The 25,835-nt window shown below is 42.0% G+C and overlaps 2 protein-coding genes across 3 annotated transcripts in view; one reads left to right on the plus strand and one right to left on the minus strand.

Annotated features, from left to right (window-relative positions):
• Positions 1–1,888, plus strand: part of LOC134069301 (TBC1 domain family member 9B) — a gene marked incomplete in the record, with an annotated part of 30,738 nt that extends 28,850 nt beyond the window's left edge. The window contains 1 exon segment of the mRNA XM_062525253.1: positions 1–1,888.
• Positions 1,889–2,057: 169 nt separating this feature from the next.
• Positions 2,058–24,664, minus strand: zgc:152774 (uncharacterized protein LOC553526 homolog). 2 transcript variants are annotated; one of them, XM_062525255.1, is made up of 17 exons: positions 24,318–24,664; positions 24,144–24,212; positions 22,733–22,865; positions 21,209–21,430; positions 20,132–20,278; positions 17,229–17,388; positions 15,367–15,495; positions 14,833–14,952; positions 14,600–14,703; positions 13,492–13,656; positions 12,358–12,477; positions 11,452–11,529; positions 9,777–9,816; positions 9,175–9,392; positions 8,166–8,862; positions 3,558–3,793; positions 2,058–2,922 (listed from the first exon to the last, which is right to left on the minus strand). In XM_062525255.1, the coding sequence occupies exons 2-17, from the start codon at positions 24,169–24,171 to the stop codon at positions 2,772–2,774; spliced, it is 2,748 nt and encodes a 915-aa protein (XP_062381239.1). In that variant the 5' UTR covers positions 24,172–24,212; positions 24,318–24,664; the 3' UTR covers positions 2,058–2,771. The 2 variants fall into 2 exon arrangements, with proteins under 2 accessions (XP_062381239.1, XP_062381238.1); XM_062525254.1 differs by having other exon boundaries at positions 24,140–24,212.
• Positions 24,665–25,835: the final 1,171 nt, after the last annotated feature.

Consider the following 25,835-nt stretch of genomic DNA (forward strand, 5'->3'; position numbering starts at 1 on the left):
GTGCCATTACCTGGATGGATCTGTGCAGTGAGGGCAATGTTTCAGTGCAGTGTGCGTCAGAACTAATCTCACACTAAAGCTTTAGTGATGCTAGACTGCAAGGTCTTGTTCTAGAGAGGGACTCGCATCAGACATTCCCTGGAGAGGGCACCCGGATAGGAATTTGTTTAGCTCTTGAGCTCAGCTGAGCTTACTTGGAGCCAGCATGTGCTGCTTTTCAAAAACTGTCTGTGCATCTGTGCATGTCATCTTCCGTGTGTGTGTGTGTGTACCAGTGATAACATTTAAAGCTTCCTTGACGCTGTTGAGGACTTTGCCTAGCAACCTGCAACGCTCACAACCCCCAGTGCAGAGTAGAGAAAGAGGAAGTTCCGCCTGGTGGCTCCTGGGCCAGTAGCATATCCAGTGACATCATTTCTACTGCCTTTTTGATTGGCAAAACGTCTGTCATCAGCAACGATATGTAAGAGGTTATTTGTTGAGTTGGTCAGTATTAATAAGTTCTCTTTTCTTCATTTGAAAGTTTGTCCTGTGAATCTCAACTCCGTTGGTATAATTGGACCATACTGTAGCTTGGTAAAAATGTCACCAGGCAAATCTTCATTGTCTTTCGAAGATGTAACACTATCAGACGGGCCTCATAATCATGATGCACAAATTAGTTTACACTAATACTGGTAGTAACTGTTTCTTTCTAATCAAGTGGAGATACCATTGATTACACAGTATTGGGAAACTGTCCACTGTGCGGTTATCTAGTATTACATATGATGGGCAGGATCTGTTCGGCGGATGTCGTTAGACCGGTCTGTATTATTTGCTTATAAATGGCTGGCTTCTAGAGTTTCTAGTCTGTGCATTTGTTTAAAACATTTCACCAAATCTAAGCTGGTCTTGTAATTCCATGTAACACGTTTGTTTTTTATTAGAATTTATCTGGGATAACTGATTACTTTTCCTCACTGCTTAAACACACATCTGTATAAATGTATGTGCTAATCTTTATGCAAAGCTATTTGTTTGTCTTAAGCTGTATATAGAAGCATATCATATTTTCTTATATAAAGTGTTTTATTGTTGAAAGTCTATGTAATACGATGTACCTTTTATCCTATTTTAAAAAGCATCCTCTATTCTCTTCATTTTAAACATATTATTTTGTCATTGTACGCAAGATTGTTCTTCAATAAAGTACCTTCATTTTACTCATGTTCCTACACCAAATACAGTGGCTTGTATCTCTAGCTGCTTCTCATGGTTCTAAGACATGTTCCACTGTGTTGAGACTGAGAACTAAACTGAGTGTACTGTGTTCCGGTGTTCCATGTAACCACAGGTCTTTGTGAGTTCGCCTGTAGCATTTCTAACTAACTCAATAATTCAATCTCTGACTTGATGACGTACATAATCCTCATCAATGGATTTATGCCTGTAAGACTGAATGAAGCCTGGTGAAAAGGTATAATGTGTATGTTTTCCCCACTGAGATTCAATTTGTTTTTTTTTCTTGTTCTCATATTGACATACTCTTCCTTTACTTACCCAACACACTGATGGTGAATTAGAGAAGTCCGCCTTGGTATGTGTGTATTTCCATGTGCATCTTTAACTGTGAAAATGCTTTAACAGAAACGGACTGCTTGTGACCGGCTACTTCATGTTTACATGCTTACAGGTGTCTCACAGTTCCCACACACCCCCCCTTTGCCAGTTCCATGTGAAAATGTTCATCCGTGTCGGTGTTTGGTGCCTCAAATACCAAGTGTCGCCTCCACAGACTACATGGGAGTTATTTATTTCATGATACTACACTAGGTGGTTTTCGATAATTATTGATCTGTACTGTATCACATCATCTTGTGTAATAAACAAAAGTACCATTAAATGAGTCACGTGTTGTTGTGCTATTTTTGACTACGTGCTTTAGCAAGGGTGCAGACTGTACACAGCTTGGTGCTAAGGCAACCACATGAAGGGGTTACCATGGTCATAGAACAGCCATGCAAATGCGCACAAAAATGATTAGCAAGCAAGAAAAAAACGTAATAAAGACCAAATCATAAAAATGGTTATATTTATTTAAAAAAAAAAGTGTGACATGAACGATATGACACTGAACGAAAGAAGTATGTTAAAACTACCTGAGACACGTATTTGGCATATTGGTGAGTGTGTGTGTATGTGCATATGGGATTAATGCTGCATTGATTTTTGTTTTGTTATGGTTAGATGCCCATTTATGTAGAAGCGGACTGCTGATGCATCTTTCTCTTTCAGCTTAAAACCTGTTTGGAAGCATAGGACCTTGCTGAAAGTAGCTACACATGAATGATCATATACTATGTACAAACGCTTGCGTTAGTAGCATGTAATTTACAGAAGCAGTCCCCAATTTTTTGCTTTTTATTTTGCTAGAGGTTATTGATATTTGGAGAGCTGCCAAACCAATTAAACTCCTCCTTCCTTGTTCTTATCTGCTTCTCATTTACAAAGCCTAGGGTGTTTACAAACTCCTGTTTTGTTTTGTTTTGTCTTGTTTTTAGCGCAAACACTAAGCAGAAAGCTAATGGGAGCAGTTTCCTGAAGCAGACGGGGATCAGAATCACGGACTGCACATTTACACAAACTAAGGATCAAAAGAAAATTCAGCGAAACTTAAGCTTATAGGGTGTAGACCTAAACAGACAGTGTGTGTGTGTGTGAGTGAGTGTGTGTGTGTGTGTCTGTGTGTGTGTGTGTGTGTGTGTGTGTGTGCGCGCGCACTTTTGAGATCAAAGGCTGTTGGCCTCAATGATCTGTTGAAGGATGCTGTCCACGTCGCCCGTGTCGTAGCTGATTCCCTGCAGGTCCAGATGGGGCAGTATGGAGGACAGGAGGGCCACCACGTTTCTCCTCATGGTGCGCAGGCGCTCCATAGTGACGCTGACACAACGGGAGCGGAAAAGAAGAAATGTTTATTTATTTATTTATTTATTTTAAAACACCACTAATTAAAGCTGATGGAGGGAGCTCTAATGAGAGAAGACGCATACATGTGTCGATGTGTGAGTCACTTCCTCAAAAACAAACTGGCCACCACATCGCGCCTCGTGTGAGATGACAGGGAAGTGTCAAGTGTGAGTGTGTGAGTTTCTTCACAGTTGGTTTGGGGGTTTGTATTTTTGTACTGTACATTAGGTGTGAGTCATGTTCACATGAGGACATCTCCAGCAGAAACTTCCTTCTCTAAACTGTGTGCACTAATATGTGTGTGCTTACCAGCAAGCTAAACAAACAGTTTGTTTGTGTGTGCGTGTGTGTGCGTGCGTGCGTGCGTGCGTGCGTGTGTGCGTGCCTGCGTGCGTGCTTATGTGTGTGTGCGTTCCACTCAGTAAGTGGGTTGACACACGTCACATGTGTTTAATCTATAATGCATGTGTATGACCCCTGTATGACTATACTTACACAGTATTTGTGTTTGTCCTGTGTGTGTGTGTGTGTGTGTCTACAGGTGTCTGTAGTTGTGTACCAGGACACCTCTCTTACTGCAGATGGCCGCATGACCTGTGGTCTCTCACCTGTCGAGTTGAGTGTTGGTGCTCTGGTCTCGGGTCTGCCGGTCTCTCCTCTCCGTCTGCTTCAGTCTGGTCAGCAGCAGCTCTCTCTCCTTCTTCAGCTGCTGCAGCTCGGCGAGCAGGGGCTGCTGCAGCTGCGTGGTGGGGTACTTCTTGTGGAACAGCTCATCCCTGGGGCTGGACGGCTGCTCTCCTTGTTGATTCGTCTGAGCCATGCTCTTCCGTTCACTCTCCTGTGACTGCCGGAGACAGGGACATACAGTACATTCAGGGTTAAGGCACGTTTAGACTTGCTGTAGACAACGCGTTCGTGTACGCATCATGGCTGCCTCGCGTATTTTGCGGTCGTTTGGTGCGTCGGTCGTGCACGTCGTCGCAAGCGAACACGACGCGTCCGCGAGATGCAATACTGATAAGAAAGTAGGGGGCGATCATTGCCAAAACAAAGTGACTGCAAGATGCATTATCGACATCAAAGCTGGGGGCAATCATGAGAGTAAACAATGGCACATGGCCACATCCACATCTGATATTAGGCTACTAGTCTCCCCCTGGTGAAGACCTCCAGTAAGGTGCGTAATGCTGCAGCGAGTCTGTACACAGGACACAGCAGGTCGCACACGGTCGCATACGCTTACGTTTGGTCTAACGGCAAGTATAATCCCAGCCTTAGGCCGTGTAGGTGGACGGGAGGGGTTCTCTTTAGGTGATGAACTTTGCTCTACCCAGAGAACTTGAGGCCCTAACACCATGACTTTACCACTTGTTGTCACACATGCAGTCAGCCAGTCACACCTGGCTCAATTTGCAAATGTTATTTGTCTTAACAAGTTTACTATCTCAAGTTTTCCATCCCCACTAAAAAAAAGACCACGTCAGAGAGTGTATCATCAAGGCATCACTAATCAAACCTCTGATAATGAAAACAAAATTAAAGGATTGTGATATCGTAATATGTCGCTTTCTGCAAAGGAATGTACTGTAGTTTTGCCCCTGTTTCATGGATAGAACATATGACAGCATATGCCAGACACTATATTTGCATTAGTGTGGTAACCTTTGCATATTTAGCAATGTCACAACCCAGTGTCTCATATGAAAGTGTATTCAAGCCCTCTTGATATAGCATCTACAAAGGCAATGGAATCTGTTGACACCTGTTTGCTCAGTCTATAACAGTTCCTAATGTTATTGATTATTTTAAAACTCCTTGTGTGAATATGCTGCTTAAAAAGCTAGGCTTATTTTCTCTCTTCCTCAAAACTACGGACCAATATGTACCTTTTATATATAAAATTCAGAAATTATTATAGTTATAGCGATTACATTTATGTTTCAAGCCTATCGTTATCGCTGTGTCCCCCCTGGTTATCATTAGTGTTGCTTTCGTCAACGAAAATTATGACTAAATATCGTCGTCAACGAACTTTTTTCACGTGACTATAACGAGACGAGACGCAACGTAAATGCTGGCCATGTGACGATGACTATAATTAAATTTATAAGGCAATATCGTTGACGAATAAAAACGAGACTAAATGTGGTTTACAAAATCAAAACCATGCTAACATCTCTCTTCATTTTCGAAGACCAGAAGGACAGATGTTATAACATTATTTTGTGTCGTTTAGTCGTGTTATTATTTTGCAGTATTTCTGTTTCCTGCGTCTCACTTCAGGGGCGCATCAGGTTGCATGGTCTGATTATCATACCAGAGGACCAGCGTTTCTCGCGTGGGCCTGTTGGGTGCTTCTGTCACTCATCTGATCATATTTGATCATGTAGCAAAGGAGCGGTAGATGTATAGCCTATCGATATCGCTAATAGAAGCTAAGAAATATAGGCTACGTTCAGTCCGTTAGATTGGCAACTCTCTCAGTTCAACTTTGCAATAGGCTACTTATCTCACCTCCGCATGTAGATCTAATTCAGATGAAAATGTTAACAGGCAACTGCAGATTTGATTAGTGTGTAGCCTAAGCTTCTGTCCAGCTGATGCTGGCGCTATAGCCTACAATAATAACATTATTCCACCGATCAGCAACGAAGTTCTAATCATAGACACATTTTTAATGGAACCTTGGCTTAGTAGGCTATCTAATGTTGTGTGGGAAAGAAAACTATTGAAAACAATTCCTTACCAACCACACAAGTGCGCGTGTGTCGTTTATTTAAACGGTAGAAAAACTGAATCAAAGACGGTGCTGTTCATCAACAAAATCAGCATGGAGTTAAAACGTAATTTAAAGTCCCACGCATTTAAAGGGGCAGCGACCACTCAAGGCATAGGCCTGTAGCCTACCAAAACTGAGTGATGAACGTGAAATGCGTTTTATAGGCTACAAAACACTGCATTAAGATGACAACTGTGTGTAACCACGCTTAGGCTACCTAGTTAATGGTGAAATAGCATCCACATTTACAGCATTCAATAACCTAAGGACAACTTGATCTTAAGTTAAATTGTTCTCAGAAAAGGAACAGCAGGTCTACAGAATATTCCAAATAGTCCTTTCATGGTGACAGGGGGAGTATGTGTAACATACCTGATTCCACTGTCAATGTTCAGTGACTATGTAACCTGTAATATTTGTAATTTTTTAATCCATGAAAATTAACCAAAATTTATCATTTCCTATTAAAGGGGTAGTTCAGAATTTTGGACATAGGACCTCATTTCCAGGTTAGCCAGTGTGTTATTTATCAGTGGAGACCATTATCTGCACATTTCATCCAGTCCTATAGTTTCAGAGTTCGCTGGTGCTATATATATATATATCGGTAGTCTTGTGCTTTTCTTGGTCTTTGTTTTGCTGCTTCGAGTTGGCTGATGCCACGGCGAGTGGATCCATTGGGTTGAAGACTGCTGGCGAGGGCTTGGCTCGCGTCCTCCATCTGTGAAGCGCTGCGCTTCGCCGTCTGGTCAGGACAGCTGAGGACCTAGGCTATAGCTACCAACTGCGGGGGACCTGGCTACCAGCCGCGGGCGACCTGGCCACCAACTGCAGGCGATGTGCTGCTGCCGCGACTGATCTGCTGCTGGCCTGCGAGCTGCCATGCTCTGCAGCGGTGATGGAGGCCGGAGGCAACTGTTGCTGTCGGGGGTCCACCGAATTGCTCATCTGCAGGGTCGCTCACAGCTTTGGACTGCTTGGTGCTTCTGCTGCTAGGCCTACTGCTTCATGGTGCTCTCCAGACGGCCTGTCTAGCGCCGTCTTCGGTTGGCCTGATAGCTAGGCTAGGCTGTGCGTCTTCATTGCCCTGGGACTTGAGTGCAGTCGATTGGACTAAGTTGACGTGGACTTTTCTGTTTTTTGTTTGTTTTATTATTTATTTAACATTTGTTTATTGTATGTCTTGTATTGTATGTCTTGGTGCCACGGGTACGCTGGCGATTACGCCACTCCGTCCGGCATCTTGTCTTGTTATTTTGTGAATTTGTTTTGTTTGTTGTGTTGTCATGGGTACGCTGCCGACTACGCCACTCCGTTTCGGCACTGTCTCTGTGTCTCTGTGTTCTGTAAAGCGCTTTGGGCTGCACTCAGTGCACATTAAATGCGCTATATAAATAAAAGTACCTTACCTACCTTACCTATAGTGCCTGCCACTAAAAACAGTCTTACCCAGTCTATGGAGGAACAACCCCTTAAAATAGAATTGCATTAATAAAATTATGCTAAAATCCAATTTTCATTGACTAAAACAAGACTAAAAGTCATTAGTTTTCGTCAACTAAAACTAGACGAAAATAAGACTAAAATGCTCATAGTTTTAGTCGACTAAAACTTGACTAGACTAAAAGAGTATGAACGTGACTAAAACTGATAAAAACTAAAATGACAGCTTGACACAAAGACTAGACTAAAACTAAAACCAAAACAGGCCGCCAAAAACAACACTAGTTATCATACGTCATTACCAAACGTTAATGATTGAACTCCAATTAATTCAAACTTCAGAAAAGTGTCCACAAACCAGGAAATAAAGGTTTGCCAATGGATCTAGGCCAGACTCTCTGCGAAGAAGTTATGTTAAGAAGGCTAATGTGCTCTCCTCGTAAATCTGGACCTTAGTGCAGTCTTTAACTGACATAGTCAGTTGACTCTATGAACATTCTTCTGGTGTACCACAAGGCTCCATTATTGGGGCCCAATTCTATTTTGTATATACATCTTTCCCCTTGGGCACATTCATTAGAAACATAGGGCAACTTTTCTTGGCTATGCAGACGGTACACAGATATACCTTATTGTTAGCTCCTAAGACCCAATTATGCTGAATTCGATTAATGACTACCTTTATGATGTCAAAAACAAATATTTTTTTTACCAGCTTAATTCTGACAGCACATGGGGGAATAAATTCTGCTATCTAGAGATTGTATCAAACCTGTGGCAAAGAATCAGGCATCCTGACAGTAATCTAAATTTTGAACATCATAAAGCTTGTACAATCATGGCTCCTAGACTCTGGAATGTTTCCTGCCTGTTTTTATCAGGTTTTTCTTTGGAATTCATAGATCTAACTGCTTATACTTTGCAACTTTGTTTTTCTTTACAAATAAAGGTTATTATCATTATATTAGTATAATTAATCTCTTCATTGTTGTACCTTTGCTGCATCTGTCTGCTTTCCTCCTGTGAGCTCCATCAACAATTGCCCTGTGGTTGTCAGATCAACAGTTGGCACTGTGCTTTGCATATTTGGCATGGCGCACAGACTTTCTGCTGGTGGCACACTCTTGTTTTCCTGTGCCTCGCTCGGAACGGTCAGACCCTGTTGCAGACCCTCCGGCTGACCGCCACCGGCTGCCACCTGGGCGGTCTCCGCCGCCTCTGGCGTCGAGGTGTTCAGGCCCAGCTTCCTGCGCAGGCGCTTGGCCTCGCGCTCCAGCTGGCCCAGCCTCTGCGAGAGGATAGAGCGGTCCAGCTCCTCCTGGGCCAGCGAGCCCACTTTCTGCTGACCCGTGCGGCTCAGCGGCGGCACCACCACTGTCTGGGCCGACGCGGGCACGTGCGACCCCGGGGGCACCATGGGCATGTGCGCCCACACGCCGCCGCCGCCGGATATAGAGGACAGAGAGCGGCCCTGCGGCGACTGTGGTGGAGCGGCCGGCAGGGCCTGGTCATCGGCGGGGGGCTGTGACTCCGGCGGCCTGCTGTCTGAGGTCTGTGATGAGGACTCAGGTTTGCTCTCACTGGCCTCTGTGGCCTCCTCGAGTTTCTCCTTCTTTTCGCCATCAGGCTGCTTTTCTGAACATAACTTTTTATTCATCTCATTTTGAAGCTCCAAAGATTTCCTCTTGTTGCTAACGGATAAAAACAGAATTAGAGTCTGAATAAAATAAGAAGTCTGAATAAAATAAGAAATGTGTAATATGTAAGGTATGTGTGTATGTAATACCCAATTACTGTAATAAAATATTTTGCTTCATGCTACCACTTATGAGACCAACCACTTCAATGTCTAGGCTTTGTGAAGTGGATGAAATTGTATCAGTATGTTGTTTCAGTATCAGTATCAGAATGCATGCTATACCATCCCATATGTCAATGCAACAGGAGAACATTGAAGACTGAGGTCATTGTTTAATTTACAAACAGATGGGTGTGTCCCAAACCTGTAAGTCCTTCTCTCTTTGGTCCGTTTGATTTGCATTTTTTCCTCCATATCCTCCTCCTCTTTGGTTTCCTCCTTTTGCTCCTCTTCTTCTTCTTCCTCCTCCTCTTCCTCCTCTTCCTCCTCATCTTCCGTCACTTGCTTTGCCGAGTCTGTCCGGGACATGACCCAGGGCTCAGACAAGCCTCGAGCCAGGGGCCGCCGTCCTCTCTTCCTCTCCTGTGAAGCCATGTGCACACACATGGTCATGAGCCTGAAGCACATACGGTACGGTACACACACGCCCTCACAAACACACGACAGGGACTCTGCACAGGGACACAGGCTGAGACAAACAAGAATGGTAGACCTCTTCTTTTGCTGTGACTCGGATTAAATCTCCAGCACTCAGTGATCTCAAAGAACCACTCACTCACACACATACACAGGCACACACATACACACGCACACGCACACACCGACACAGACACACACACACATACACACACGCACGCGCACAGACACACACACACACACACACACACACAGGCACACATATACACACGCACTTACACACACCGTCACATACAATGTGCAGTGTAAATGCAATGCATAGTAATTTACCTCCATTGACTTCCCTCTCCTCCTCACATGGACCTGGTCCCTAGAGACGAGGCGAGAAGAAAATTACAGCAAGTTAGCACCAAATTATTCTTCAAACTTTTGAACATTTTATTCATACCGTTACCTGTTTTTTTTTTAAAAATGTCTTTAATCGGACACGGGTGCGTTTCTACAAAAGTTAGCAATGATGTTGCTTAACCACCACGGTACGACGCAATTTGCACTCAAACAACTACGCTGTAACACCTGTTTCTAGAAAGCATCGTACCTGTGTCGCAATTCGCTACTTTCAGCGTTCAAACAACGTAGCTCCAACAACGCTTTTGATGGTGCAGTGATACATATCACTGGTGGAAATGGTGGCAACGTGTGTAATACCCCACCCCCTGGAAATACGCTGCCACAGCCTATTCAGGGGTTTCATCAAGTCCCTTGCCACAGGTGTATAAAATCAAGCACCATGTAGTCTGCTGTGGCAAGTGACTTGATGAAACTCTTGAATATCTGTGTGAACATTTTTCTAACCACATTTAAACCACAAGTGATTACAGTAATGCTGGCATTATTTGTGTCTATTGCATATTTAGTCTAGACTAAGTGTCAAAAAATGTATGGCCTACTGTACATATCAGAATTTTAAGTTATTGCCCAATAATATCGTCTGTCTGGTGGCTAAACGGTAACATGGGAGAAATCCCACCTACTTTTCACTTTTGAGCAACAACAATCATTTTTGACCCTACAGTACGTGTATGACATCAGTATTGAGCAAGCATTGATTCACAAGAAAAACAACCACTTCATGATTCTTGGTTAAGCTCCTGTTCTATCCCTTGACACTGACGACATCACCGAATGGAACCACCAAGGGACGACACAAGTGCAATTGATCTGGGAAATGATCCGGGTTGGACTCAAACCCGAGTCCACGTGGGTATGTGGACTCAAATATGGTATGGGAGCTGTTATCAGTTACGCTACAGCGCCCCCGACGTTTGATTGCTTAGATTACAATGGTTTGTTACTGGAGAAATGGCTGCTGTACGGAAAGACAGATGGAAAGCCCCTCTACAGAGACAGAAAAAAGAGAAGTATAAAGTATAAAGGCCAGCATGCTGTAGGTTTATGTGCTGGTATACCTTAAATAACCAGCAGTTAGAGACTGCTTCTTTCACACACACAGACACCCACACAGACACCCACTCACACACACACACACACACACACACACACACACACACACACACAAACGTGCGCACACGCACACACACACACACACACACACACACACACACACACACACACACACACACATACACACACACTGAGTAAAACACACATATAGAAAGCAGTTGAGTGACGGATGTGGTCACAAACCACAGGTGAAGAAGTCAACAGACGCCTACACGTCTGTTCCAGACCCTGTACTTGCTCTTTCACATCTTCACTCACTCACTCACTCACTCACTCACTCACTTGCTCACTCAGAAGACAGACACACACACACACACACACACACACACACACACACACACACACACACACACACACACACACACACACACACACACACACACACACACACACACACACACACACACACACACACACACACACACACACACACACACACACACACACGTATCCATGCACCATGCAGATACTGTGCCTTAACTGTTTTTTGACGGTCTTCTCGTAGCTGGGGGCCAGCTCCTCTTCTGTTTCCTCTGCTTCCTCTGGCAGATCACAGCTCCTGTCGGCCACAACCACGTCACCAACACACCTCAGCATCCACACATATATTTGTGGGCCTATTTAGAATATTTACATTTTTCTATTATGAAAATAATTATATTTCAATTGTATATTTTTTGTGTATGGGATATTTGCCACATCGACACATTCTGCTATCTGGAAACACACAATTAACCAGCATGCAGCGGGGGGCATTCTTGCACATACTGTATGGTAGGTGGTGAACCGTTTAAGGCAATAGCATGTTAGTCCCAGCATGCCATATGGATTGTGGTTTCAACAAAAAAAACACGCTTCAGTGCAACCCACACACTGATATACCGGTACTCTTGTGCAAAATTAGTTTGATCTTATCACATGTCTGAGAGAGTTTTAGCTGCAGTTTTAAACTGTGGGAAATCAGTCTCATTTAGTCAAATCAGACACATTTAGTAGCAAATATATCCCTATCATCAGTGTCCTTCACAAGCATGGTGTACTACATATAACAAGCGTGTCTGGTTATTGCTAGTTTCAGCCAGTCAGTCTTGCTTTAGGGACCATAACATTGAATACTAAGCTTTTGGAACAATATTATTTGCTGACGGTGCTGTACAAGTTGTAAGTGGACTGCATTTACACAGCGCTTTTCTACTCCACTGAGCACTCAGAACTCTTTGCGGAGTAATGCCTCACATTCTTCCATTCACTCAAGGATCCTTTACATGCATGTAGTGGCTGCAGACCACCACAGGTTCCTGGGACCATCAAGGGACCACGCTCCCTGGCTTACCCGGAGATTGGCTTTGTTCATGGGGCTTCCAGTGGAGGGGAAGGTGACTCTTACCTGTTACGTGCGATTGGATGCTGGCTGCAGGTCCATCTGTCAGGTGCTGATCCAGAGAGAAGATGGGCCGGAACTCCCCGCCACTTCAAACAATCTTCACACTGCAACCACGCCACCTCTCTGAACACACGCACACACACACATTCACAATTAACTATTGAGAACCAAGGAAACAAGGAGTTTCTGCAGGGGTGCACTGATTATATGAACTGACTATATTTCCTATTTTTGCCATATATTTAGCACACTGCTAATATGGATTGAGTAGCCCATGGACACAAAATCTCTGACTGGCAATGGCTCATTGCGTGTATTCGTTCTCAAAATAAGGAAGCTTGATAGAGATGAGGAAGAGTTTTGCCTATTCTAAGTACATAACCGTATGTAACCTGTTGGAAGACAACAACTGATTACACAGCCAGCTAGGCTGTATCTCAAGCACTCCATCTTTGAATGCTTGGGTGGATTTCAAACACTAGGACAAATATTAGTTTATTTCTGTGCTGGACAGCAATTGGAACATTGCCAGAGTAGAATGTTAATATCACTCTGATCAATAAACACGAGCCTACTCAGCGCTTGAATAGATGGATTAAAAAGATAAATCATCATTTCTAATTGTAATGCAATGCAATTTCAATCAGAACTCACTGAAACCAGGGGAGAGAAAGGGAGAGACAGAGAAAGTTATGCATATGAACCAAAACAGAAAAACCGATACTCTCTGTGAACAGACATGTGGGTTGAATTTCCCTTTCCAGTTCCGATTCATCTACTTGCTAATATATAGATCCTTATAAGGATGTCTTGTATTTGGTTTGTTTGGGTTGTTGAGAACTGTTTTGCTTGTGATGTCTGCTGTGGTAGTTTTCTGATTCAAGTGTTTCTCAGATTCAAGAGTTCTAAGAAACACACACACACACACACACGTGCAAACGCACACACACACACACACACACACACAGACACACAGCACACACACAGACACACAGACACACACACCATATCACACCACACCACACCACACCACACCACACACGCACACTATTCAGGTGTTTCCTTAAGTATATGAACTCAGAGGAACTCAGTGGTTAAACAGATCTCACGCAGCTCTCTACAGTACGTCTCACTCACTGTTTTCCTATTGCGTCCGCATCCTTCTCTTCCTCCTCGTCCTCGTCCTCGTCCTCCTCAGTGCTGTGCTTGCTCACTGCATGAAACGCTCTCTCTTTGGCCTTCTTCTCCTTCTTCTCTCGCCAGTAGTCATTGAGCTTGAGTCCCAGGGCTGCTAGCGTCAGTCTGGGTGAGAGAGGCCCACCACAACACATTCAGACCAACAACAGCCAATCATCCAGCATTACTTTACAGTAAACAAGCTTTAAAATAGTCTTTTTTTTTTTTTTTTTAAAGTGAAACTAACAAGGTCTCAAAATGTGTAAAAAAAAGAAGATAATATTAGGGTATGACACGTTTTACAGTACATTTGGTAAATCCACATGTGCTTTTGTCAGACAATTGTGATTGGTTGTGTGGAGATTCCTGTGAACACTTCTCTGCTACAATGGACCAATTCATAATGTATTGTTTCCATCGATAAAGTATTTTTTCCTACTGTAAAACATCACCAGAGTCAATAGAGAACATTTACACAAGGGCTTTGACATATTTTATGGAGGCTTATGACTGGAGAGAGGCAATAAACAGCAATGATCTCTGAGATGAATGAAGTGCATGTGTAAGTCAATCATAGCAGCGGCCCTGGTGTATAGGATTTCAATAATAGTGCACTCCTAGGGCTCAACCACTAGAACGACCATTTCATAAATGGAGTTTTCAAATGCAGCCTTGGGAAAAGATATTGACCCTCTTGTGTTCTGCCCCTTCGGATAATTCATTCCCAGTTTTGCTGTCACCACAGCTGCAAAATTTCCCTACGTTCTCCACTTGTTTTCCTTCTCAGTTGGGCATATATGGGAATTCCATGCATAGATCCTGCGCGACTCCTGCCTGCACTAGCTTACTGTAAGAACGGCCATCAACTGGAAAAATGAACCAGCATTTCGAATGTGCTTTGGACAAGACTTGTGTTTGTTACTAAAAAGGCCACAGTGTTTTTTGCTTGAGAGTGGTGTGACTCTGGTGGTGTTATTCGGAAGGGGAATTCCAGCAGCTTACAGTGGTACACCACACTGTCTGCACTGGCTGTGTGTGGTCAGAACGGGGAAAAGAAGTGACCTCTAACCTGTATTCTTTGGTGTACTCAAAGTCCTGCTTGTTGTGGGCAGGCTTTAAGAAGTTACACTCGATCACTCCGATGACTCCGACTCCAGACCGTTGGCCTGAGGACTGAGAGACACACAGATAGAGGGCATTGGGTGTTGTCTTTTTTAAAAAGACAGGAAGCGGATAAACGGCAAACTCGGCTTCAAAAAGGAGCAGAGGGCTGTAAGTTGTTTACGCCAAGATAATCCTTACTTTGATTTGGCAGCCCACTTTCTCATAGGACTTGATGAGTCGGTTCTTGTGGTACATCATAATGCCAAAGTGATCTTTGTTCTTGCTGTTAAAACCGAAGGTGATTCTGACTCGCTCGTTCTGTAATGTGTTAGGTCAGGAGAATAACAAACATGGCACGCACAACAACAAACATGGCACGCACAACAGGGAGCCAAACTGGCTAACATGTACATGTACATGTAAATATCTTCATGGCTCCCCTCAGGCTGGTAATATGACTCACAAATACTGTGGTTCCATTTGCAGAATACTATCCCCTTTGTGGCACTGAAGATCTCTTACTGTAATCTCTGATTTGAAAAAAAATATTCATGATTGAGTTGAAATGAATACGTATTCAAACATGTACACCACTCAAAGTTAGATTTTAAAAAATGTGAAACATGAAAATAAACTTTGCTATGAGAGGCTGAACACAAATACTTCACACAGATGGGCAGCTGGAGAGGTCCAAGGCTACCTTATCTCTCCCATGACCTTGAAAGAGGATACAATAAAGTGTGGCTTGTAGACATCGTTTTCAATCATGGACAGGTTTTTTGCCACCAGTTTGGTCTGAACTTTCCGCTGTCTGATAATGATCTGAATCCTTGGCTTCAGGTAAAGAATACTCAGATATGCCTGAAGGAGGAGGACATGCAGAGAGAGAGAGAGAGAGAAATTCAGGCAACTGAAAACATTATACTGAAAAAACACATATGATTATAATACCATGACTTTGCATACTCTTGTACAATCACTACATACATGCTATGTCCCAACAAAATACAGATTCAAGTGCAAGTTGCTTCAAAGAAGTACTGCACACTGCAGTACTTCCATTCTCTGCCTATAGGCTTAACCGTAACAGAAACCTATTTTTTCCAGTCTTTTTTACTAGCAGCTAACATTAGCTAGCCAAAACATCAGAAGGGAATACAGTACATATTTGCAGGCGCACCTGCAGGTGTATGGCCAAATGCACTGTGGGTACCATAACTTCCCAAGTCTGCACAGCATCCCATTAACTGCATGACAGTAGGCTATTAGTTTTTTTCCCTCAACATATTATCAAAATCAGCTTAGTGCAGAAATAAACGCAGGCACACCTTTTGTTTGAGCAGGAGAGAGAATGACGGAGAGCGCACGGACGCAATGCCATCATTTACATCACATTACACTACATTTGGCTGACGCTTTTTAACCAAAGCGACTTACGACATGGTACAAACATTTGTAAGCTTTTACGAGCAATTCTAACGACAATTTTACAACAATAAATAAGAACCACAATAAAGTGCATCAATGAGTGCAATAAGTGCATCAATGAGTGCAATTGTCCAGCTAGGACAATTGAGGAATGAGTGCGGCTAGGAGTGAGGGACTCCTACTTGTCCCTGTCCAGGCTGCCATGGTTGTGGACACCTCAATCATGAATAAAAAATGTATTTTTTTGTAAAACAACGAAAACAGAAAGGAAGCAGCAGCAAAGCTAGAGGAGTTATTTCAGTTGGGCAAGAACAAGGTAGCCAAAATTGGTCGTAAAAACATCTGTATTACAGCTGAATTATCCTTCTGAGTGAATACTTACTGATGTTAAAGCTCAAACGCTGTTTAAAGCCATACCAAACGGTTAACTAGAACAAAACTAAAGGTAACTTTGGCTTTTATAGGACTGTATAAAGTTGTCCAATTTAAGATAGGCTGTTGTTAGTACTATGTACAGTAGGCTACTTTTTTAGTTAACCAAATCTAAAATTGGAAATGGACAAATATTAACAACGCTTTCAATGTTCCAATGTGCAGGGTTATCTGTAGTTAAACATTTGCAATACTTATGAAAGCTGTCTTGTTATATTAACAAACTATGAACATTATGTATTCATTGATGTTAACAATTTATGTGTTACTGAATTGTTTAGAAAACTTGTTTTTGGCCAGCCAAAACAATTCGGTAGCAGAAGGCAATGCGACTCAACTCACACCCCACCTACCTACCAAGTTTGGGTAAGTTCTATTACCAGTGGAGACGCAACTCAGGCCAGGGATTACCATAGCAAAAACTACCATGTTTTGCCAAGCGGAGCCTAACTGAGCCGTGTAGTCTATGGAAATGAGGCTATAGACACTGCCTGCATCAAGACCAATGCAGTACTCCGAATTATGGATAACTGCTACATGTATAAAATAGCAATTACATCACAACGTTATAAAAATAGAGTGTGTGAAACAAACACACACAGTATCACACACTTGCACGCATGCAAACACATACACCCATCACTCTGCTTCCTCTACAGTATCTACTTTAAACTCTGCATCTCATCATGGAACATTTCCTCCACACCACCCCCATAGAAGCCCTGGTGACCCACCCTGAGAGAGTAGTCCATCTCTGGGATGATCTGGTCGCTCCGGCGGGGACCCGAGTAGCTCTTCTTATTCTTCTTCTCCATCTCCATGCTCTGGATATCTGGCAGTCGGATGTCGTGCTCGTCCGTATCAAAGTCAAACTCTGGCTTCCCGTCTTGGTTCCTGTTCAGATAGATAGATAGATAGATAGATACTTTATTGATCCCCAAGGGGAAATTCAAGGTCCCAGCAGCTTAAGACACCACACACAACATACATTACAATGTAAACAGGAAAATACAAAGCTAATCAACAAATCAACATGACTAAAGGAGCAGTAAAATACTATAGATACAAATGTACATGAATGTACTAAATGTACTGTTCATGGAGACCACACCATATTGAGGCTTGTGTTACAAATACATCACACACTTGCAATGCCAAGATTGTCTATTATCGTTTAGTAGTCTACCATGGTTTCAGATATATAGTTTGTTTGTTCACCAGTTCCGAGGAACACATTTTATTGGTGATTTACAGTATGTGTATGTAACTGAGAAAGGTAAAACCGGTGCCAAGGTCAGAGATAGACGACCAGCGGTAATTTCCAGGGGATTTCCCACAGTGGCCAGACAACAACCAAGCCTATTAACCTGATACCACATGCAAGGTGGCCTGAATGCCCAACCAAAGAACCAAAACAGCAAAAACAACTTTTCCAACAAAGCAGCCTTCATGACCAACACGTACTGTAGGCTTCTTTAGCAGGTTTGTATGCCCCAATGCAGGCTCTAAGCAAAGCCATTAGCATAAACCAAATAAACAAAACAGAAAAGAACAGCCTTCTTGAAAAAACATATAGGTTGTCTTTAGCAAGTGCTTATGCCTCCTTGATTCAGGCTCCAAGAAAAGCCAGTAGCCCAAATCCCCAACCAAAGAACCAAAACCGCCAAAATAACACCAGCAACTAAGCAGCCTTTGTGAGCAACATACAGTCGTCTTCAGCAAGTGCTTTTATCACAGTCAATGACCATTGGCTTAATATTATGTTTTCTTATTCAGTGAAGAGAATATCACTACTACTGTATGTGTGTTCCCAACTTGGAAATGTCATGAACATTCTACCAAAAGAATAAAAATAAGTATCAAGCTAATTATACTGAAAAACATCTGTACAAAGCCAATCAAGGATAATCAATATATACTGTAGGTGTTGTCAATGACTCGCAACATACATACAGTACAGTGCACACCATATGTATTTTAATATATCAAAGCAATTGGCTGTGATGTTGCAAAACTTTGAGAAAAAAATATCTGAGATCACTTTCATCATCATCACAAGGAATAAACGATGGAATGCTGCTGCGCCACATGGGGTGAATCTGGGACACTATTCCAGTCATTTGTTCCACGGCACACTCAAGACAGAATCAACAGATTGTAGGGGAAATGTACAATACGTACTTCAGACCAACCTGAAGACATTTGTCTCTGTTTGGAGTTTAAGAATACAATGTACAAATACAACGAACAAGTATATTGCCTTAGGCAAAGAGCAGTAAAGAATGAAAGACTTGTTTGAACATGCAAGGTACTGCACCACATCTAGTCTAAGTAACCTGCTATGCTGACTATTCATAAGAGATTTAATGTGCCACAGCAAAGGCCAGACCAGTGAAGCATATTTGAATTGTTACTTTCGAGCACGAATATGTGTGATCTGCATTCTCACTTCTCAATGCAGTATTTGTCATCGATGTGATCCTTCACTGATGACTTTTAAACGTTGAAAACTTTTTCTTGCCTGTGACGAGCATTCCATTTTTGGTGCTGAATGAACTCTCTTCCCATTGATGGTATATATTACATATCATCAAAGGGATACCATTTTAATCAGAAGGATTAAATACATATACATAATCTTGATAATGAACATTCTTTGACAACCCTTTCTAAATTTGTCTAAATTGAATCTTCTTCACATTAAAATGAACTTCGTCACTTGTACATCATCTCTCTACAAGATAGTACAAGATAAGTACCAACTGAAGTGACACTAGTTTTTTTGCATCATAAACTTTGGAGCATGGCGGAACTACAAGGGTCTGGCGAGAGTCAGGCTAAAACTTTGTAACAATCATATCAAATTGAAGCTTATGTTGTCAGCACTACGGGGAAGATTTCAGAAATAAAATCAGTCATTTGACAGCTGAGATACATGTATAAGACAATTGGTCATTGATACATTTTAGACGGAATTAGAACAGTCTGGCACATAAGGTTAACCAACGTTTTTCTAACCTTACCACTTCTGCATGGGATTCAACCCTTTTCAGTTATTTCACCATCGCCTGGGAACCCAGAAGAATTTGAGAGCGCAATTCAACTTGCTCTGACAGATCCGTCTGGCCTACCATTCAAGCTGATTTCTACACAATCAATGGTTGCACTGTCAGGTATGTGTATTTTCTTTGAAATTGAGTTACAACAACTACATTGTTTCAAGAAAGACGTGCTTTTTGTACCAAAGGATTTGGTAAGAGTTTAACGTACCAATGTAAAGACAAAATCTGGCATAATAACCTAAGGACTATCTAGGTTGTAAGACTTAAGTTCAATTTCACCCCTTGGAAATTGATACTGAACTGAGCCAACTTGCCAAAGCTCTATTGAGAAGTTTGGTGTCAGCCAGGTACAGTAAATGTTAGGCTTGAATGTTATTTCTCCAAAGCAACACTTGTAACATAATTCGGGTCTACGTGCCCAGGTTCCGTCCCAGCCCATCTCTCTATTCCACTTCACTATATCACTATATCACTCTCAACTCTCTCTACATAAGGGCGAAATCCCCAAAAATATATTTTACAAAAGGCCAATAAAAGGCTTTCCATCTGAATCATAAAGGAGTACTGATAGTGACCTTCTGATGTTCCAGATGAGAATCTTGGTACCCTTCTTCCCGGGGATGGTGTCCAGCTGCTGGTGCAGCTCCTCCTCGGTGCTGAGGAGGGAGTGTGTGAGGATGGCTTTGAGGCTGGCCTCTGAGTCGTCGGTCACTACTAATGCCTGTGAAGGGGTGGTTAAGGCCACAACGTCCACAGCGGACAGACACAGACATGTACATGAATCTATCTATACAGCCTTCATGTTGCATCAACATACTGTACACACATGCTTGAGCAAGATCCACATGCATGCAGACACAAACAGACAGACAGACAGACAGACAGACACACACACACACACATACACACACACACACACACATGTATATATGAGCGGTACTCAGTGGAGAGAGAATAATAATTTTCTGGTCCCATCTGAATTGTGACATGAATTTTACATATGACATTTGGCAATCTAAAAGATTATTTTACAAGTCAAGTCATTGACAGACTTCAAAAGGTATATTAGGTTAGGTGTGAATCTGCTCTCTGGACTACACATCTCGTTAGCTAACAGCTATAGCTTCCTAGTTCCTACCAATTAGGTCACTTACTCGTGTTTATGGAAAAATACACCTTACCTGATGTGTTTTATCCTATGACTATTTGTCTTTTCATCTACCAGGAAGCAAAACAACAAGTATAAACTGTTGCACAATATAAACTGTTGTTTGTATGCTTGCACATCCCCGCAAGGCTAATGTTACCTTCAGTAATGATGCTGTAATTGCGAACTTTCACAGTGCTATAATTAAATTGTTATAAGACAAACAGTAACATTATTCATTTTAAATATTTGTCTTTTAAATTGACAAACATCATAAGTAATTAAAGGTGCAAATTGGGACTAAAAATAATTGGTCTCTCGCCATTGATTACAATTATTGTTTTTTCACAAACATAAACACACACACAATCCACATCCATCCACACAACTCTCGAAAACCCTACCAAGCCCAAACAAAACACACCCCTCACTAACACATGCACACATAACATCCACATGCAGCAGCACTACAAGATGGGCCCCTGCACTGGACGATGGGAGGATATTGGTCTGCTGGTTGAAGGGTGCGATGGGCACCACCACAGCCTGGGCCTTAATGGCCTGCAGGAAGCTCTGGGAGAGCATGCCCACGCTCTGGCAGCCCCCGTTCTTGGTGAAGATGAGGGCATCCTGGCCCAGACGCATGGAGCCCGACTTGAAGCCGTTACCATAGACACCGATGGGCTGGTGGCTGCCCTTCCCAGAGCCCTTCTCAGTGAAGCCAAAACTGTGTGAAAACGAAAGGGGGATCACTCAAAATTCATACATTATACTGTACATTTGATGTACTCTATACACAAGATGTGTTCACAACGTGTGCACAATACTTGGATACTTGAATACAGAATGCACTTGAAAAACGTGGGGGCAAAAAGGGAAATGAAACTCAACCAAAAAATACTTCACACTACAACAGGACAAGACGATGGCTAGAGAAAGACAGCAGTGTGCCTTCCTTTACTGTACACCTGACGTGCAGATACTGATGTCATCAGCCCTGCCCATAACTTTTCTACAACCTGATAGTAACTAACAACATTATTGGTGTATGTGGTCCTTGATATTCCTTTCACTTGTTTTAACGTGCTGTTAGAAAATAACAGTCTCTAATAAATAGTTATGTTATGTTTGTTATGAAAACATAACTTCTGCACAGTATGTAAACTGGATAGACGATCACACAAATATGTAATGTGGTCATCTCACTTTCCTCATACATGCGTTGTAACATCGGTACGTACTTGCTTTGGAATGTAGCTGGATGGGTGATTCATGGTTTCGAGAAAATACCAGCCAATTAAAACCAATGGGCAGCGTTAATGAAAACACACAACGCTAACATAACTATAACTTATCACTGACAAAACCAGCTGACACCCAAGCCATACACTCTCACCTGCGTTTACAAAGCATGTCTCTATTCTCATAACGCACACTGCATTTAACAAACAAATCGCCCCCAAGATGGCATGAATGTAGAAACGTCTATTTCCCTATCCACATTTCCATAATCCTTAGAAAAGAGGTTTAGCTAAGAGCCCGTTGCTGACACAAAAACACCAGGCACACAGACATCAACAGATTGCAAACTCACTTTCTAACGCCCTCCTTTTGCATAATGTCACATCAGTTTACTCTGTCAAGTCGTTTGACTGTACTTTTCATTTAACCCTCTATGGTACGCATTATGATCTGAGGGGGCAAGATTTTTTTTTTAATGTTTTTCCTGCTCAGAAATAGTCACTTTAACATAATTAGTGTTACTTAAAAATCTTTTTTTGGATCATTCATTCTTGTGTGTAGTAACCTTGACTACAATAACATACAGACGCTGTAAGCATACTATGTCATTGTTGCTTTTGTTGTCAAGATACATATAGAGCTTTTATGGGTACCCTGTATGTGGCATACAGTATACTGTATAACCATTTGTTTGTTTGTTTTTTCTCTGGGCTAAAGGCTAAATAGAAAATACCAGAAATAAACACGGTGTTCAGTCTGCTCTCAGTATGCAGCTGTTGCGACGTACCTTAGCATTTTGTGCAGTTTGTTGGGGGTCATTCCACTGCCATTATCTGTGAAGGCCAAGCACTGCTGGTCCTTTACTTGGACTACATCTATCCAAATCTTTTTAGCAGTGACACCTGGGTCTGAGGCATTGTCTGTATAGGAAGACACAAGAGTGGCAAGTCAACCTTATTTGTATGACACATTTAAGAACATGACTTCCATTTCAATGCTGCATATTCAGGAAAAAGACATAGGCTACAAGAACAGAAACTAGAGCAATCAAAAGGAAATAAAAGGGAATGACATGACAACACACAAACTATGGGGATGTAGCCTACTATGAGTAAAGATGTAATTCCCTCCAGTCTTACACAAAAACATAATCCTTATGGGATTATGGGTGAAGGAGATGGATAAGGCAAAAAATAGATGTTTTCAACCCAAAGAGTTTCTGAAAGGTGGGACAGAAACACACACACACACACACACACACACACACACACACACACACACACACACACACATATGCGCGCACGGGCACGCACTCACACACACACACACACACACACACACACACACACACACAGGTATGTACGTGCGTACAATGACTATGGCTTTGCTACAGATGCTTACACGGAAGCGGATGAACACAAACATAGAATGCTCCACCCTGCACATCTGCACCAATACCAATGCACAGAGTGGAGTCTTGTCTCTGATTGGACAACGTACAAGAACGAGGTAGCAATGTGTTGACACACTGAATTAACATATTCATTTGGCATCCAATTTGGCCGGCAATTCTGTCTGAAGTTTCCTACAGGACGTTTCACCTAACAGTCGTATAGGCAGCATTACTTCAGCTCATGTTAAAAACATTATGTGGAAACTGTCCTGTTAAAGTAGAAACTGCAGTTTACTGAGACAGACATGTAGACATATACAATCTAAGAACGTAATTTAAGAATAAAAAGGTAGCCTGTTCCATAATATACAGCTAAAAAGCATGAGGCTACAGTCATTCACGTCAATTGCAGAATAAATCATTAACAGTGACCTCTAAACGTAAATGTCGGATAGCAGTTACATATCCCCAAACCTTTTTGGCCCTTGAAAAGTGCACTTCTATTCAGTGTGAGCCCCACAAGACTCCAAACATGCCCTTGGTGGGGTAGAATGGCAACAGCAAGAGTTCTGTGTAGCCTACAGGACTGAAGCAGCAGGTGGATTTCGCATTCAAAAGAACATAAACAACGGCAACTCCCTCTGCTTCATTAAACTCTACACGGAAGTAGCCCAGCAATTATGACTAAACGAAACTTCTTTCGTTTTCCAACAGCCCTGTTGTTGTAGGCATGGGTCACTCACCGGCTAGATGAGACGCCAAAGGACAACTCATGCCTACTCACTTATCTGACGTTCATACCTACTAGTTCTGCAACTGCACTGAAGGGCCATGTGTGACTTGTTGAGTTGCTGTTCAGGTAAGACGGACTCATCTGAAAGCATAAAGTAGAATTCATGGATAGGTTTTCACGGTGGACTGCAGTTTGAACATATTGAATTCTGTTCTTGCAATAAAAAAAAGTCTAACGAATACTTACAGAACTGAGGCGAATCCCATGTTCGCTTAACCTCGCCATTTTGTGTTATGGTCGTTGCGCAGTCCTCCACACGTCACCTTCAGTTTGTGCTCGCAAGTTTAACAATGCGCACATTTAGGACCTGAGCGACACCATGAGTTGCTTCCTCTTCTTAGCCCCAGCTTGCCGTGGTTTGACGTGTAGCGAGTTTGCATAATTGTTTTCTCGGGAACATGTCTACCGAAAACCGAGCTCAATATGTTCTTGAATTTGGCTACTGTTTGCAAACTCCCGTGAGAAGATATTGTTGATAAACTATATGTAAATATATTTTCTTAGCTGTGTGTGTGCGTGCGCTCGAGCGCAAGATGTTCTAGCCTCCTTAAAGCAGGATATCCGCAGAAACGGGCTAGACATCCTAACTGCTGTCATAGTTGACAATGGATTCGGGTACAGTAAGATGAGAGAAAATTATGTTTTTCCTTTTTGCAAAGGTGAATGTTTTTTTCTGTCTCTTAAAGATATCGTCTACTGAGATGAAAACATATTCGATTATTTTACCCTGTTTGCTACGCAATAGGACATTGTCACACTGAAGGGCTGTTGCATTCAGAGAAAGTGGAAGGTGATCTTTAATGTATAAACGTCAACTTTGATACAAATAATAGATTAAAAAAAAATATGAACAAACAAACACGAACAAACAACAACAAAATCATAGACTATAAACTGTGACAGCTCCCACAGTGACAAGTTGATATTGAAAGTGTCTACTCTCCCTCAGCCTTCTTCACTGTACCTGATTGACAAATTAAAAGACAACCCAATAGTAAAAAGTGAAATATCCACACATTTCCCTTATGTCTGTATGTGTCAATGACTAATTTATTACATGCGCATAGTACATAAGCAGTTAAAAGCATCACATTATTCCTGTGCTTTACAACAATAGCAGTTCACAAAATGATAACATTCATATTCACCTATTATATCCTTATTAGAAGACTAGATGAGCTTACTGTAAAATGAGCTTCAAGGTCACCCAATCATGTTAATGAAACCCTAGAACCTCCCCCATATGTGGCATTTCAAAATATGATTGATTATTACATCAAGACAATGTAATGTAATGTAATGTAATGAAAAGGCAACATTCAACTATTTTACTCTGTCACTCACAGTCTATACTTCTCTCTTCTGTCTTCATAATACTTGAAAACAGAATGTTTTTCCACAAGAACATATTTTAGGATAGTTAGAGGAATAGAACACTGGTTGTCAAAATGATAAAAATGTATTTAAACATTTGAACAAATTGTGACAAAAAATTGGCCCTTATTCTTGTCTGATATTTTGTCCTGCGGTGTGACAGTACAGTAATCACACCAACGGACATTTCCTGTCTCGTTAGTCGTTAAAGGATGTTTCAGCCATTTGTGTCACCTTCATTAGCAGTTAACAAAACACTTTTTGCATGATTTTCAATAATTAATTTAATGTCAAAATAGAAGTACAACACCAAAAAACAGCAAAACATAC

This window comes from Sardina pilchardus, chromosome 21 (genome assembly GCF_963854185.1).
Source record: "Sardina pilchardus chromosome 21, fSarPil1.1, whole genome shotgun sequence".
In the NCBI taxonomy this organism is placed as follows: Eukaryota; Metazoa; Chordata; class Actinopteri; order Clupeiformes; family Clupeidae; genus Sardina; species Sardina pilchardus.